Source organism: Populus trichocarpa, chromosome 8 (genome assembly GCF_000002775.5).
Source record: "Populus trichocarpa isolate Nisqually-1 chromosome 8, P.trichocarpa_v4.1, whole genome shotgun sequence".
Lineage (NCBI taxonomy): Eukaryota > Viridiplantae > Streptophyta > Magnoliopsida > Malpighiales > Salicaceae > Populus > Populus trichocarpa.
The window spans coordinates 8,981,870-8,996,508 of NC_037292.2; the positions used below are offsets into that span (position 1 = coordinate 8,981,870).

The 14,639-nt window shown below is 33.6% G+C and overlaps 1 protein-coding gene across 1 annotated transcript; it reads left to right on the forward strand.

Moving 5' to 3' along the window:
• The first annotated feature begins 8,231 nt into the window (after positions 1-8,231).
• Positions 8,232-14,082, forward strand: LOC7457805 (microtubule-associated protein 70-2). Its single transcript, XM_002311495.4, has 11 exons — positions 8,232-8,858; positions 8,963-9,048; positions 10,197-10,262; positions 10,352-10,522; positions 10,627-10,797; positions 10,948-11,103; positions 11,194-11,340; positions 11,463-11,534; positions 11,631-12,158; positions 12,242-12,429; positions 13,584-14,082. Exons 1-11 carry the CDS (start codon positions 8,624-8,626, stop codon positions 13,621-13,623), a joined length of 1,860 nt encoding a protein of 619 aa, XP_002311531.1. The 5' UTR covers positions 8,232-8,623; the 3' UTR covers positions 13,624-14,082.
• Positions 14,083-14,639: the final 557 nt, after the last annotated feature.

A 14,639-nucleotide genomic window follows, 5' to 3' on the forward strand; every position in this document is an offset into this window, starting at 1 on the left:
GCTACGTCTCCTCTTTATCGATTCTAGGATGGTGGATATGTCATGCATTCTGGAACATCAATGGCAACTCCTCATGTCTCATGAATATTAGCGGCTCTTTTTAAAGAAATCCATTCCGATTGGTTGCCAGCAGCCATTAAATTTGCAATTTTCACAACTGGTATCCATATGTTAACTTTTGGCTATCTGAATTGTCTTAGCAATCTGATCACAATTACAACTTTATCTATGCAGGTTTCTCTGACTGTATTTATTCTTCAAAATCTTGATGAAGAATGAAGAAATGATCAGTCAAGTTTTCCAGTATTTCCAAGTTTTCTATAAACTGTTCACGTTACAACCCGCTGCATCGCGCCGGAAGTCGCCCAGTTACATATCTAGAAGGGATGAAATCCGGTTTCAAAGAAGTTGAATTCGTTGTCATGTCAGTTCCCTCCCTCCCTCCAAGAAAACAATTTTTTTAGGAATTTAATTGTCGAACTTAGAATGAAAAATATAGTCATGACTGTCCTTCGAACTCGTTCAGTTTTACCGAGTCTCAACTTTGATTTTAGGACATTTGAGACTTCAAATTAACGATGGTCTGCTCTGAGCTTGTTTGACAGTATGATTACGGATGTTTTTTAAATAATTTTTCGTGTTAAAATACATGTCAATGATGTTTTTTTATTTTTTAAAAATTATTTTTAACATCAGCATATCAAAACGATCTAAAATATAGAAATTATATTAAATTTTAGCAAAAAAAAAAAAAATCAATTTTTAAAAAACACTGGTCCCAAACATTAGCATTAAGAACACGATCTGTGTGTAGAGTGAACGTGACGTAGGCCAAGTATTTGATACTGTTATATGAGTGTGACTTAACACGGTGCGCATGGCTTTCCTCTGTCAATGACAGTGACAGTTAACATTCTCTCGTGTGAATTATATATCCCTTTTTTTTTCTCGTGTCTAACCACCAAAATAAACACCCTGTAAAAAAATTCCCAGCAATGGACTGTCCGTCATCTTTACATGTACCTCCAATGAATCTGTATTTGGTCTGGAAGTGCTACCAACCAAGAACCAAAATCCAAAAATAAAAATCAAACAAACTGAGAAACTTTATCATCCCTGTACGTGATGGTACTCTGATTGAGTTTGACCATTCGAGGCCCAACAGCTCTATTAAGAAATGGATAATTATTTTCTGGCCCTGGTTATAAGAAATCTTATGCGCGTGAACAGAGAATTCTGCTAAATTCTATGATTTGCTCTCGAGTTGTCCAGTCACTTGTTGTGCACGAGAAACGAGCATGAAAATCAAATTTTAGGTTGGTCTGTAGTGAATTTGCACAGAACGAGAAATGTCTTTATCAATTTCCCCCGACATATGTAAGTTTTTTCGTTTGGTTGAGAAAACGACTGAACCCACGATCTTCTTCCTAGGCCATATCCAGGAACCATCGAACAACTTTGGGAAAAATTTTGTGCAAACCTTAAATCAATCTCTAAACTATACTACATCGTTTGACATTACATTTAAGATGTTTTTTTGAAGTATTTTGTCAAAGTTTTTTTTAAAAAAAAATACTAGATTGATGTTTTTCAAATATATTACCAAACATATTCTTGTGACACTTGTTTTATAAAAAATATTTGATGGATAAATATTTTTTATAATATTAATAAGAAATGATATGAAAATTATAATGCAAATAACTTATGATAATGTGTTATGATTATGATGTGATGGTGGTGGTTGTTGATATAATAATAATAATAATGTTGCGAGTAGAAATGGTGGTGGTGAAGTTGTTGCGATTTAGTGAAGTTTGGGGCTCTGGTGGTGATGAAGTTAGTAATAATAACAATAATAATAATAAAAGTCATACTGTTAAGGTAGCAATGATAGTGATAATAGAATGGAGGACCGAAATTGTTAAACAATATCATAAATATATTATTGTTTGTAAAATATATATGAAATCTTGGAAAGTTTTTTTTATGAATAAATTTAAGAGATTGATTGTGTATAGTGTTTTTAACTTACTAAAATTGTTGTAGAATATTTTATATAAAAGAGAAATAAAGAAATCACAGTAAAATATTTGCATGTAGATTATTTTATATAGAACGAACGCTCTCTGAATCACCTTGAGCATGTCAAAGATTTTAGCACCCACAGTGCATTCGATAAATAAATTAATGAAATTTAATATTATTAAAATTTCAAAAACGAATGCATTCGCGTCAAGACATCAAGAATCAATTATTGAATATATAATTCTAAAGGTATAGCTTAATTGATCAAACTCTAAATTTATTTTTAAAAAATTACCAGTTTGAGTCCCATAAATTTCAAAATCACTGGAGACTTACATAGTTATTAACTTTAGGACCCGTAGAATTAGTCGAGGTGCGCATAAGCTGACTCAAAACCTACATTAATAATAATAAAAAAAATTCACTAAAGATGGTAGCCTGTTTATTGAAAAATGTCGGGAACACACATAAAGAGATGGGATTGTGCAGGAAACATTCATAATAAATATACGTTTTTGTACCGTGAAGATAATTTTTTTTAAGGTATCATTTGTTTTCATTGCAAAATAACTGTTGCTGAGTGTAAGAATATATTTAAAAGACTGGTATAAATGTATAGAGAGTCAATTCGATAGAAATATAAAGATTTTACTCTTTTTTTTAATCAAATAACTTAATTAGTTGGATTTTTTTTTCAGCAACAAAGTGAAAGAAAATGTGGTTTTTTAAATAACCAAACACTACATTTTTACAGCCACTCTAAACCAGTTATTTACATGAAATATTTACTGTACATGTGAAAACTGAAAAGTCATGTTCACATGGAATGAGATATTGAAATATAAGCCAGAACTCACCGGCTAGAGCGTGCTTTCTATAGCCATGCATTAAAAATATTTTTTATTTATAAATATATTAAAATGACCCTTTATATATTTTATTTATTTATTGACTTTAGCATATTAAATTTATTTAAAACATATAAAAAATATTAATTTTATATTTTTTAAATGAAAAAAAAACATGTTACAGTTCAAAAATATGTAGTCGAATATCACAAACTAGGAGCTATTGAAATCGAGGTTAAAATATGAGGCCACTAGATGGATCTTTAGCTTTTGCAGTAAATTTAAACTGTTCCAAATTTATTTTTTAGCCCTTGTTCCAAATTTAATAAATAAATAGCTCAACAACCAAGATTTGATTAAAAAAAAACACAGAAAAAAAGATGAAGTGACAACAACGAAGAATTTTAGATGCTAGAAATCAAGCAAAAAGAATACCGCACCACAACCACCTACAATGCAACGTGTGAGATCAATGTTTCCCAGCAGAGGAGAGAGTGGAACATGCTCTGAGAGTCCAAGGATATCATCAGAGCAAGGAGGAGCAAAGGGACAGAGTTGAAAATAATCAAGCAGTTGAGGACATGTTTATAATTTGTCCCCTTTTCCAAATGGAATATGTGGCCTGAGGTGCCAGATAATCTGACCGATTTTTTATGTTCCAAGCTCCAGCGTCTGTGTGCAATTCGGAGAAAAGGATTGTGATTTTTCTCCAAGAGGAGAATTTTGAATTTGACAGCCAGCTAAAAATTATATTAAAACACCTAGGCTTTTTAATGGGCAATATATTCTCGACTTTATATATTAATTTTCTATTATTTATTTATTCCATTTGAAATTCCCTAGTCCGTACATAAAAAGAATATCATTACATCAATTTTCGTTTATTCGAACTCAGATAATAAATCCATTTTGAATGAATTCTTAAATTTATCGTGCATGCCCGTGCCTCCATAATAAATTATTTCTCTTGTTGTCTCGCTTAAGATTCTAGCATCGTATCGTGGTAACGTGATTATTATTCTAGCTGAAGACTTGAGATGTATTTCACATAATATAATGCTTGGAAAGGTAAACTTGGTTCATTCCGAACTTAAGTTTCTTTAATTTCGAAACAGCTTGATTCAGCTCTAAAGAAGATCTATTTCTGGAGGGAGAAGTCAAATGTCAAGTAATCTGGTGCAAGCAATTTCCATTTGGAGGAATGTGGTGGGTTGAGATAAACGAGGGCATTCAATTGCCCGAGAGAATGGGAGTCTAGATCACTAGATTAACATTGCCAAGAAGCAAAGTCAGGAGTTATTTCATCTAAGAAATTAAGATCTTCTCCTCGGAGCGTTTTATCTTTTTTCTAGATAGTTTGGAGCTAAACCATTGTCACTTTCTTCCCCTTCGGTGCTTCCTGCTTGGTCCTTTTCTTTACCTTGACGAGTATTCTTGCTGGAAAAAGCAAGCTCCGCCAAACAAAGTGCAAAATCTTTCTCGAAAAAGTTCAAGGAGAAAAGGAAGAAGATTAAACTAGAAAAAAGGATTTTACAGCTCGGAGAGACAGAAAACAAGAGCCATTTCAAGGCAAAAAACGAATCTATTCCTTCATGGGTCTGCTAGCCAACGTGCTGTCGTGCTAAATAATTGAAAACTTTAATTGTGATTGCGGTTGTTTTTTAAAGTGTTTTTCATTCAGAAATATATTAAAATAATATTTAAAAAAAAAAAAATTATTTTTGACATCAGCGCATCAAAATGATCTAAAAACATAAAAAAAATTAATTTGAAATAAAGAAAAAAATAAAATAAAATTTAAATTTTTTCAAAAATATTTTTGAAACGCAAAAATAAACAGGATCGATTTATATGCTTCATGGAAACTATCCGCGTTCTCTGCTGCAGCACCGCGTTCCACCAGGTTACATATTTATTCATGGAAATTGTAGTAGTAATTAATTTTTAGATAATTTTTTATTTAAAAATATATTAAAATAATATATATAATTTTTTTAAAAAGTTATTTTTAATATTAATATGTTAAAATAATATAAAAACATCAAAAAAATATTAATTTAAAATAAAAAAAATTAAAATTTTCAAATATAGTTTTTTTAAAAAAACGAACAGATTTTAAATCAATTTTCAGTCCCGACTCTTTGCAAAATTGATACGTGCATATTCATACACCCGACCCGATTGCCCTAAATTTATTTTTTTTTTGTAGAAGACGACAAACTCAAAAAAATCTTTAAAATTGACCCCTTGCACTATTACTGTCACTTGTGACTTGTGAGGTAAGCCAGACCATGTATCGTGCTCTGAGTTCTAACCCAAGTATGACAAACTATGCCTTTTGTCACGCTAAACTCAAAATTCGGACCATGAACTAGTTCTATTGGAAGCGATAAATATATATGCAGGAAAGTAATTTTCGATGCCTGGGGTGGCAGCAGTTCAAGGGGAAAAAAATTATAGACATTAACCGGGGGGGCAAATGATGCATGTTTATTTTATCAAAGAATTATTTTAATTTAATAATTTAAATTATTAGGTGAGACTCCAAGATATAATTTATATTATTCTCTAACACACCTCCTTAAATGAAAGTTCTTTAGGCTTGAAACTTACACAAATTCACATTCTTTTGTGCTTAATTTTTATCAAATAAATGAAGATGTTAAGATTTAAACTCGTGACCGCTTGGTCATTAAGATTCTGATACTATGTCAAAGAACTATTTTTATCTAATATTTTATGTTGTTAGGTGAAATCTCAGTATATAATTTATATTATTCTTTAACATATTTTTTTAGTAAATATAATTCACGCTGGGCTAAGAAATTGATAAGGGGTTTTACTTTCATAACTAAACTTGAAATTTGATTTTTTTCGCGAAAAGAAAAAAGAAGGCCATGCCCTTAAACATTAAACTAATCTTCGATTAATACCTTGTGTTTTAGCTCAACTGTAAGATAAATATAATTTCCCTCTTGGTAGAGATTTCTTGAAATACACATTCCGTTTTTTCTTTTTATGGTAAAAACTCAAACTTCATTTAATCTTGATTAGAAAAAAAAATCTAATTAATTCTTCGAATTAACGATAATGTTCCTTTTTTTTTCGGAACATGGCATTTTGTGTGCTGGTGATTGGTTGATAGTACAAAATTCTCGAGGAAGTATTGCTTCATGCCATCTCACTTTGTTACTGTCAGGGTTAATTCCATGTACAGCCGATGAATTTGTAGCTCAGCTACCAATAATTATTCGAGTGTGTGAAGTATAAATGTGTGAAGTATAAGGAATAATATAGTAAAAACGAACACGAGATTAAACGAATCAAGCAGGATCCCCTGTAACTCCGTGCAACGCTTCAAAGCATATATACCAAGCTATAATTTAACGAAACCTAAAAAGCATAACTAAATCACTCTACCCAGGGGCAGACTGGTAGTATTTGATAAGAAAAACCAAAATTAATATAACAAGATAATTAAAAAGTTTATTTATTTAAAATAAAAAATATTAAATTATTTTATATTTAAATACTAAATAAAAATAAATAAATGTTTTGCAGGGGCTCGGGCTGCTTGCCTCCCCTAATTCCGCCCCTGGTCTCTACCCATGCTCGTAAATTACTGTTCGTAGAAATAGTGCTTTGTCTATTTTTACTTGTTTTTCTTTTCTTTTCAATGTTATTCTTCAATTATTTCTTTTTCAAGTTTACAATTCAGTTGACTAATCACTGTACCTTGCTCATAAAGTACTGTTCACTAAAATAGTACTTTGCCTATCTTTACCTTTTCTTTTCTTTTCTTTTCAATGCCACTCTCCGGTTATTTTTTTATTTAGTATTTTTTTAAGAAAATTTTATAATTCAATATTAAATATATTATATTGTTTGAGAATTTTATTTTTTTATTTTTTTATTTGTTGTCATTGAGACTATCTCATTTCTTTTTATTTTAACTTTTAATATTGGATCCGGTGTAATTGAATATCATATTTTTTATTTATTTTATATGGAGTTATCGCGGTTTCATGATTAAAGTTATGAATTTAATATGTTAACCCATGTTGGCTCGAGTTGTTTGTTTTGTCATGTTTTTAATTGATTTTTTTTTAATTTCATCATTCAACGTTTGGTTGGTTGAGAATTAGATTTCGTATTTTATTTTATTTGCTTTCTGTGACATGTTAATTTAGGCTGACCCATGTTTTTTTTTTTAATCTTTTTATTGATTTTTTTTTAATTTAACCATTTAACATTAGATTAAATCGGAATTGAGATTTATAATTTAATTTGATTTTATTTTTATAAGATTATCACGATCTTATAATCTGAATCGCGAATTTAACAGGTTAATTTACTAGCTCGATCTAATATGTTGTCTCAATATTTTTTTTAAATGCATGTATATCTAATATGACATAATCTCAATTTTTTTTTAAAATATTATCCAATACATTGAATTCTTTTACTATAAAATACATTAGTAACATCTAAAATACAATCTTACCTTAATTTTATTTTTTGACTAGACCAGCTGCATTTCGCAAGCTAATCATCTATTCTTCCTATATATCTGGCTGGTGTAACACCAAAGTAACAATATAACAATAAAATAAATAATGTTATCCCCCCACCCCCCCTTTTTTTTTTTTTTCTATTTCTCAAAATTTATGTCTGTAAACCAATGTTTTTATTGAAATATTTTCTAGAATATTTAAAAAGATATTGGAGAAATTTTTTTCCGATGCATTGAATTTTATTTCGTTTTATAATTCTGGAAAGCTTAGATTATTTTCAGAAGTCAATGAAAGATCAAATCCTCCTAAATTCTTTCCATAGAAACTAGCGACCATTTTCAATTTGGATGCCAAAATCTAGCGGTAGGCAAGGCAAAGCAAAAATTAAAAACCCATGGATAGGAAATTTTACTAAAACGCGCAGTCGTGCTCATTACGCACACCTTGCCATTTGCCTAGATTTCCCTCCCCGGAGAATATGTGCGCAGTACGCACCCCGCTCAGTTACCCTAAAACAAAAACCTCACCCCGAAACAAAACAAAACCATATGAAGGAAAAAAAAAAAAAACAAATGAATCAGGAAAAGAACAAAGAAAACACATAACTAGCCCCGTAAACCATTAATTCCATCTAAAAGTATTTTTAGAGAAGGATATGATTGAGGAATGATATGCATAGATGGAGGACAGGATAGGAAAAATGGGAAGTTTGAGGGCTGAAGACGCAAATGTCATATAGTTAGAGTACTGATACGAGGTTTACCCATAGTTTACTGTCCTATCATACACTGATGAGTAGAGTCTGTCTTATAACAGCAAAGCGTCCCACTCCCTCTCTGTTTCTCAAGAAAGCACAAAACAGAGCACACACTTTATCACTGTTTAATAACAACAAACACATCTACTCATCGAGATTTAAATCACAGCCCCATCACTCTCTAGAGAGAGAAACAAATACAAGAAAATATAAATATAAATATAAATAAAATAACTCTCTCTCTTCTTTCCCTTCCCCCTTTCTCTCTCTACATATCTCTACAGTCTTAGTAATTACCAGATGTGAGCCTGGAGAGAGAAACACAAAAACACTTCACTTTCCTTACTCTCTCTAGAAAATATCTGTAGCTGCTATAGATTTGGAACAAGAATCTGTTTTTACTAGTACATTTGGATCTTGCTACTGCATATGGAAGTGAGTAGCGGGAGGTAAGCACGAGTATTAGATCGGAGGATATGGCGGGGGTTTACGGCGAGGGGACGGCGGTTCTTGAGGTTAATGGTGGAGGTACGGCCACGACGCCGACGCCGCTTACTGTGTCTGGATCTTTTAAGGAAGGGCCGAAGAGCTCGTCGAGGAGGCGGGCATCGGTCAGGCCTAGCTTTGATGCAGACAACGAGTTCATGACGTTGCTTCATGGGTCGGATCCGGTTAAGGTGGAGCTTAATCGGCTTGAGAATGAAGTTAGAGGTGTGAATGTGGTTCGATCTACTGCTTTTTGAGCTGGATTATATTAATAATGATATTCATTTATTTATTTATTGGTGGTTCTGTTCTTCGCTGTTTTGGTGTAGATAAGGATAGAGAGCTGGGTGAAGCACAAGCCGAGATCAAGGCGTTGAGGTTCTCTGAGAGACTTAGAGAGAAGGCTGTCGAGGAGGTCATTTCTCCGCTCTCTATCTCCGTGATTTGTAGTGTTGTTTAAGGTTGTCTGGGTTCAGTTTGAAACTGTTTTTTGAAGGACTAATTTTGCTAATTGGGCTAATCTGTTTGTTACTGGTTGTTGATTTTTACTGTCATTGGAAGTTGTTCCTTTATTTGAAGTTACTTTGATTGCAATATTTTAGATATAGATTAATGTTTGATTATGCTAGTACTTTCTTGATGCAACTGTTAACTTTGAAGTTAATGGAAGATGGCATTTTTTTACCCGTATGATCTTGTTTACGATTTTGCTTAGCTTGTGAGAAATGTAGATCCTGATAGCTATTTGTCAAATATTATTTTCTTTATTCAGGTTCTTTATGTTCCTTCAAGTCGGGTTAGTCAGTCATTTCCCTTGAATGATATGCCATGCATACTAACCTTTTCTAATTCATTTTGGTGATATTATATCATAATTGCTTGGTAATTTTATAATACTGTTAAGCTATATTAATTAAATGGGGAAATTGCATTGGTACCGATTGTTATCAGAGGCCATTCTGTTGTGTGTTCTTACCTGTTCCATCTCCTCTCCTTCTATCGGAGGCCATTCTGTTGTCTGTGTTTACCCTCTCCCTCTCCTCTCCCTTTTCTTTTCCTTTTCATAAATTAATTTCCATTCATTATTCAACTTCTATTGCTAAGCTGACCTAGAAACTGGTTTGACTGTTAAAGTTCATTTTTTGTTTGTTGTTTTTCTTTAACTCACATCTGTTTCTTCAACTCACATTGTTTTTCATAAGTTTCATCATTTTTCTAGCATTGATGTCTATTGTTTTTCACTGCTAGATTTCTGCATTCATCTCTTAGAACTGTTTTCTGAACTGTGCTTGGAATGGACTTGAATACACTCATGCACGTGAGAAATGATGTCTGAGGTTTTTAGTTCTCAAAAATGTCCCTTAGTGTTCTGTCTATTGTATATATTTATCTGACATGCAATTATTTTTCATATGGGATTTTCTTTTAACTGGACATGGACATGCCAATTTCTTTTATATTTTTTTTTGTTTAGGATTTTTTTTTCCTTTCAATGATTCAGTAGCGGTCTATGTGTTCCAAATTGATCCTGATTTTATCTTATTGGGTTCTTTTGTGTCTTAGCTCACTGATGAACTCTCGAAGGTGGATGAGAAGCTCAAGTTAATGGAATCACTTCTAGAAAGCAAAGTATTACTTGGGATCTCTTTCAATTCCTCAATTATTTTTTTACTGTTTTCTTGATACTAATTATAAATTTAATTAATATTGTTTTGCAGAATCTTGAAATAAAAAAAATCAACGATGAGAAGAAGGCCTCTATGGCAGCTCAGTTTGCTGCTGAAGCCACTCTTCGTAGAGTTCATGCTGCTCAGAAGGATGATGACATGCCTCCAATTGAAGCCATTCTTGCACCTCTGGAAGCTGAGCTTAAGCTGGCTCGCCAAGAGGTATTTTTTCCTTGAGCATAATGGTGATTCTTTGTCAACATGGACACATGTTGGTTGATTTATGATTTTTTTTTCATTGCTTTGTTCTGTTGGTTCCTTTGAAGATTGCAAAACTTCAAGATGATAACAAAGCATTGGATCGTCTAACAAAATCTAAAGAAGCAGCTTTAATCGAGGCTGAAAGAACAGTTCAAGTTGCCTTGGCTAAGGCCTCCATGGTGGATGATCTCCAAAATAAGAACCAGGAGTTAATGAAGCAGATAGAAATTTGTCAGGTATTGCAAGCTTGCATGATACTCTTCATTCTTCTTTTATGAATTTGTTGGAAGGGATATTTGTTTTCCTTAGTGTATAAAATGAGAAAGGATATTTGATATCCCTAGTGTATAAAATGTGTACGCACTATTTACTGTTTGTGCATGCAGGAAGAAAACAAAATCTTGGACAAAATGCATAGACAAAAGGTTGCAGAGGTTGAAAAACTGACTCAAACTGTAAGGGAACTGGAAGAGGCTGTTCTTGCTGGTGGTGCAGCAGCAAATGCTGTGAGGGACTACCAGCGGAAAGTTCAGGAGATGAATGTAATGCTCAATACAATTTTGCTGGAACTCTTGGTTGGCATGCTTTGTAAGCTGCCCTAAATATGGTCTGCTTGTTATTGTGTTTTGCAGGAGGAAAGAAAAACTCTTGACCGGGAATTGGCCCGTGCAAAGGTAACAGCAAACAGAGTAGCCACAGTGGTAGCAAATGAGTGGAAAGATGCTAATGACAAAGTGATGCCTGTAAAACAATGGCTTGAAGAGCGAAGATTTTTGCAGGTTTTTGTTGAACTTGGTTTTGTTTCTTTCTATTGTTTAAGCTCTGTTTGGAAGTTTCTTCGTTCCAAAAATGCCTTGCACTTTTCAATCCTAACCAATGTTAGATGACACTGTTATGACAGGGAGAAATGCAGCAACTTCGTGACAAGCTTGCTATAACGGAGAGGACTGCAAAGTCAGAAGCACAGTTGAAAGTGAGGATTTGATATTTTTCAGCTGAGGATTTTTTGCTGTTTGTTTTGTTTTATCTCCTGGTTCTGAAAGTAAGCTATGCTCTTGGCCTTTTTCAGGAGAAATATCAGCTGCGTCTTAAAGTGCTTGAAGAGAGCCTAAGAGGGTCTTCAAGTAATAATCGTAGCACGCCAGAGGGAAGGGGTATAAGCAATGGGCCTTCTCGTCGACAGTCCTTAGGTGGTGCTGATAACATCTCAAAATTGACCTCCAATGGCTTTTTGTCCAAGAGAACTCAGTCAAGATCTTTGTCCTCTAGCACTAGTTCAGTGCTGAAGCATGCTAAAGGAACATCAAAGTCGTTTGATGGGGGCACAAGATCATTGGACAGGAGTAGGAAATTGCTCTTAAATGGGGCTGGCCAAAATCATTCATTCAACCAACCTTGTGATGGAACCAAGGACACTGAGACACCTAGTCCGTGGAAAGGAAACTCGGATGAAAAACCCAATGAATTCCCACTGGCAGATACAGAGGATAGTGTCCCTGGAATATTGTATGAATTGCTGCAAAAACAGGTTGTAGCTTTGAGGAAAGCTGGTCATGAAAAAGATCAAAGCCTCAAAGATAAGGATGATGCAATTGAGGTTGATATTTTTGTCTTGTCTGTGTTATTCTCTTGTTGTTTATGCTTCTGGTTAATATTTTGTCATGATTGTTGATTTTACAGATGTTAGCGAAGAAGGTGGAGACATTAACTAAGGCAATGGAAGTTGAGGCAAAGAAGATGAGAAGAGAAGTAGCTGTAATGGAGAAGGAGGTTGCTGCCATGCGTGTAGAGAAAGAACATGAGAATAGGGCAAAGCGGTTTAGTAATTCGAAAGGGCCTGTAAGTGCTACTCAGATGCTTCCTGGGAGGTACTTGCTTTAGACTCTGAGCTCTATTCCTTTTTTTAAAAAAGGATCCATGCATTGGACTAAACTAGTGTATCATAATGTGATTTGTGTTGGTGTTTACTTTTTTTCCTTAACCAGGAGCTAGCAGCTGCATTATAAGTTGCGAACTTTTTCCCTTTTGAAAATTAATTTTCAAATTTCTGGTTCATTCAATATCTTGTTTTAGTGCCTTAACATGCCTATTTTTTTTTAATATAGTAGATAGTCATATTTTATAAGTCAATCCATCCTTTCAGTAATGCATGCTGGGAAAATTCATGTCAAAAGTGATAAGAACATGCAAATAGGGATTGAATGGCAAGCAGCAGGCCCTGTAGTTTCTATGGGCTTGACTCATGCTTTATTTTTTACAGTAACAAATATTTAAGCTTGAGATCTAGTTGAGGAATTACAGTTAAGTTTTGTTTTCTGACACAATGGCATGCCTAGAAAATTGAGAAACCAGGCTAAATTTTAACCAAACCAAGATCTGTGCCTATTTTTTAATAGCTTTCTCCCCTCCCTCTCGTTTTCTTTGTCCCATTTGTTACTGCTTGCAATTTTATGCATGTGTATGTGTTGCAAAAATTAAATAAACATTGCCCTTTACCAGTCAACAATATCCTGGCCTGTTGTCTATATAGTTTGAAGCAACTAAAATGGAGGACAATGAACTATGAATTTGGCTATGTTCTTTACTGTTGTTTAGAAATTAAATCTAGAGCATTGAGTGCATAAGTAGAGGAAAATAGCTGGTGTATGTTTCTTGGTTCGAATTTCCAGTAAACCATGGACTGTCAGAGTAGAATTTTGAGGTAGACACAAGAACTGGTTCTAGCCTTTTGATATCCGAACTGGTTACTAGCCTTTTGATATCCTCCCTTAGTTGATGGGGTATTTCAATTTGATTCTTGAAAAGGTTGTCTAGGACCATGTGGAAAGGAATCTGGCATCTTGTGGTTTATGATTAAATTTCTGATGGTGTCAGTACAGGGAAATTTTTTTACCTGGACGATAATTAACTTTATGATTTCAATTATCCCATCTGGCAAACAGTGCCATAAAAATTAGTATTTAAGAGAAGTGGGGTGGTTAAGTATTTATTTGTCTTAGAGAGATCCTCATATTTTGTGCAGAAATGTATCACGTAGCGGGTTAACACGCAGCACTCAATGACAATAATCCGCACCCCAGGATGCAAGCTGCATAGGTCTTGGTCTTCAGTTCCTTTTTATATTCTATATTTTTCCCTTCTCCCGTGATTGATTATATGATTGTAACTGGCATGCCGATGACCCTGTGTTCCACTGAAATTGTCAAGGAAAGTACATTCAGGAAGAGAAAATTACTGGAGGATGAAATCGGTATGCATCTGACATAGACTGTTATTCCTCTGTTTTAAGAGATCAGCGTAATGATGGAAAAGAAGATAGTGACTTTGGGCTAACCTTTTCAGGTTTTTCTTTTGAGTGAACAGTGGTTGTGTGGTTGTATAGGTAGCTTATTGGGTTTCATGTGGTCTACCATTTTGCAGTTTATTATTTGTATTCGGCTGCTAGTGTGATTGTTATCGGTTCAGGTTTGTTAATATTGTTTTAATCAGATCAAATTCAGATCTTGTGGCTGTTTTATTCATCTATAGTTTATTGTTGTTTATAAATCTATAACTGAGCTCTTTCTTTTATTTTCTGTTCGAATCATCTCTCAAAATAGCCCGCCCGTCTTGGTCAAAAAGTATGCTTTGGTAAAATCATAACCGGTGCTCAAGGCACAAGCGAGCGGCTTGGACTTGAAACTTTTTATTACACTTGCTTATATATATATATATATATATATATATATTACGGAACAACTCATCAGATTAACTGGCCAAAGCTTTTTTGTTTAAGAAATTTGAAATTCATCGGATTATTCAAATGAGCCAATAGCGTGAAGAGCAAGCCGAGTCATTAATATATAGCCCAACAAGAGTTAATTTATTTGAAGATAACGTTGATTGAAGAGATAGAGTTGTGTGAGACGTTTGCTATTGTAGATGAATGAATATCTAGGTATGAAGAATTCGGTAAAGGTTTTACATTATGGTGCTTAGATCTTAAAAAACTTTATACTGTTGAGGGGTATGATCTAAAAAAAAATTAAATTTTATTGGTATTAGACGGACCTGGGTTTCGTCCCAATCAGGTTAGTGA

What these genes read in the sequence shown, in the direction of transcription:
- LOC7457805 (XM_002311495.4), top strand. Translation starts at nt 8,624, where the DNA reads ATGGCGGGGGTTTACGGCGAGGGGACGGCGGTTCTTGAGGTTAATGGT. An exon ending in GCTTGAGAATGAAGTTAGAG is followed by an intron (nt 8,859 to 8,962) that starts GTGTGAATGTGG and finishes GTTTTGGTGTAG; the next exon opens with ATAAGGATAGAGAGCTGGGT. An exon ending in AATCACTTCTAGAAAGCAAA is followed by an intron (nt 10,263 to 10,351) that starts GTATTACTTGGG and finishes ATTGTTTTGCAG; the next exon opens with AATCTTGAAATAAAAAAAAT.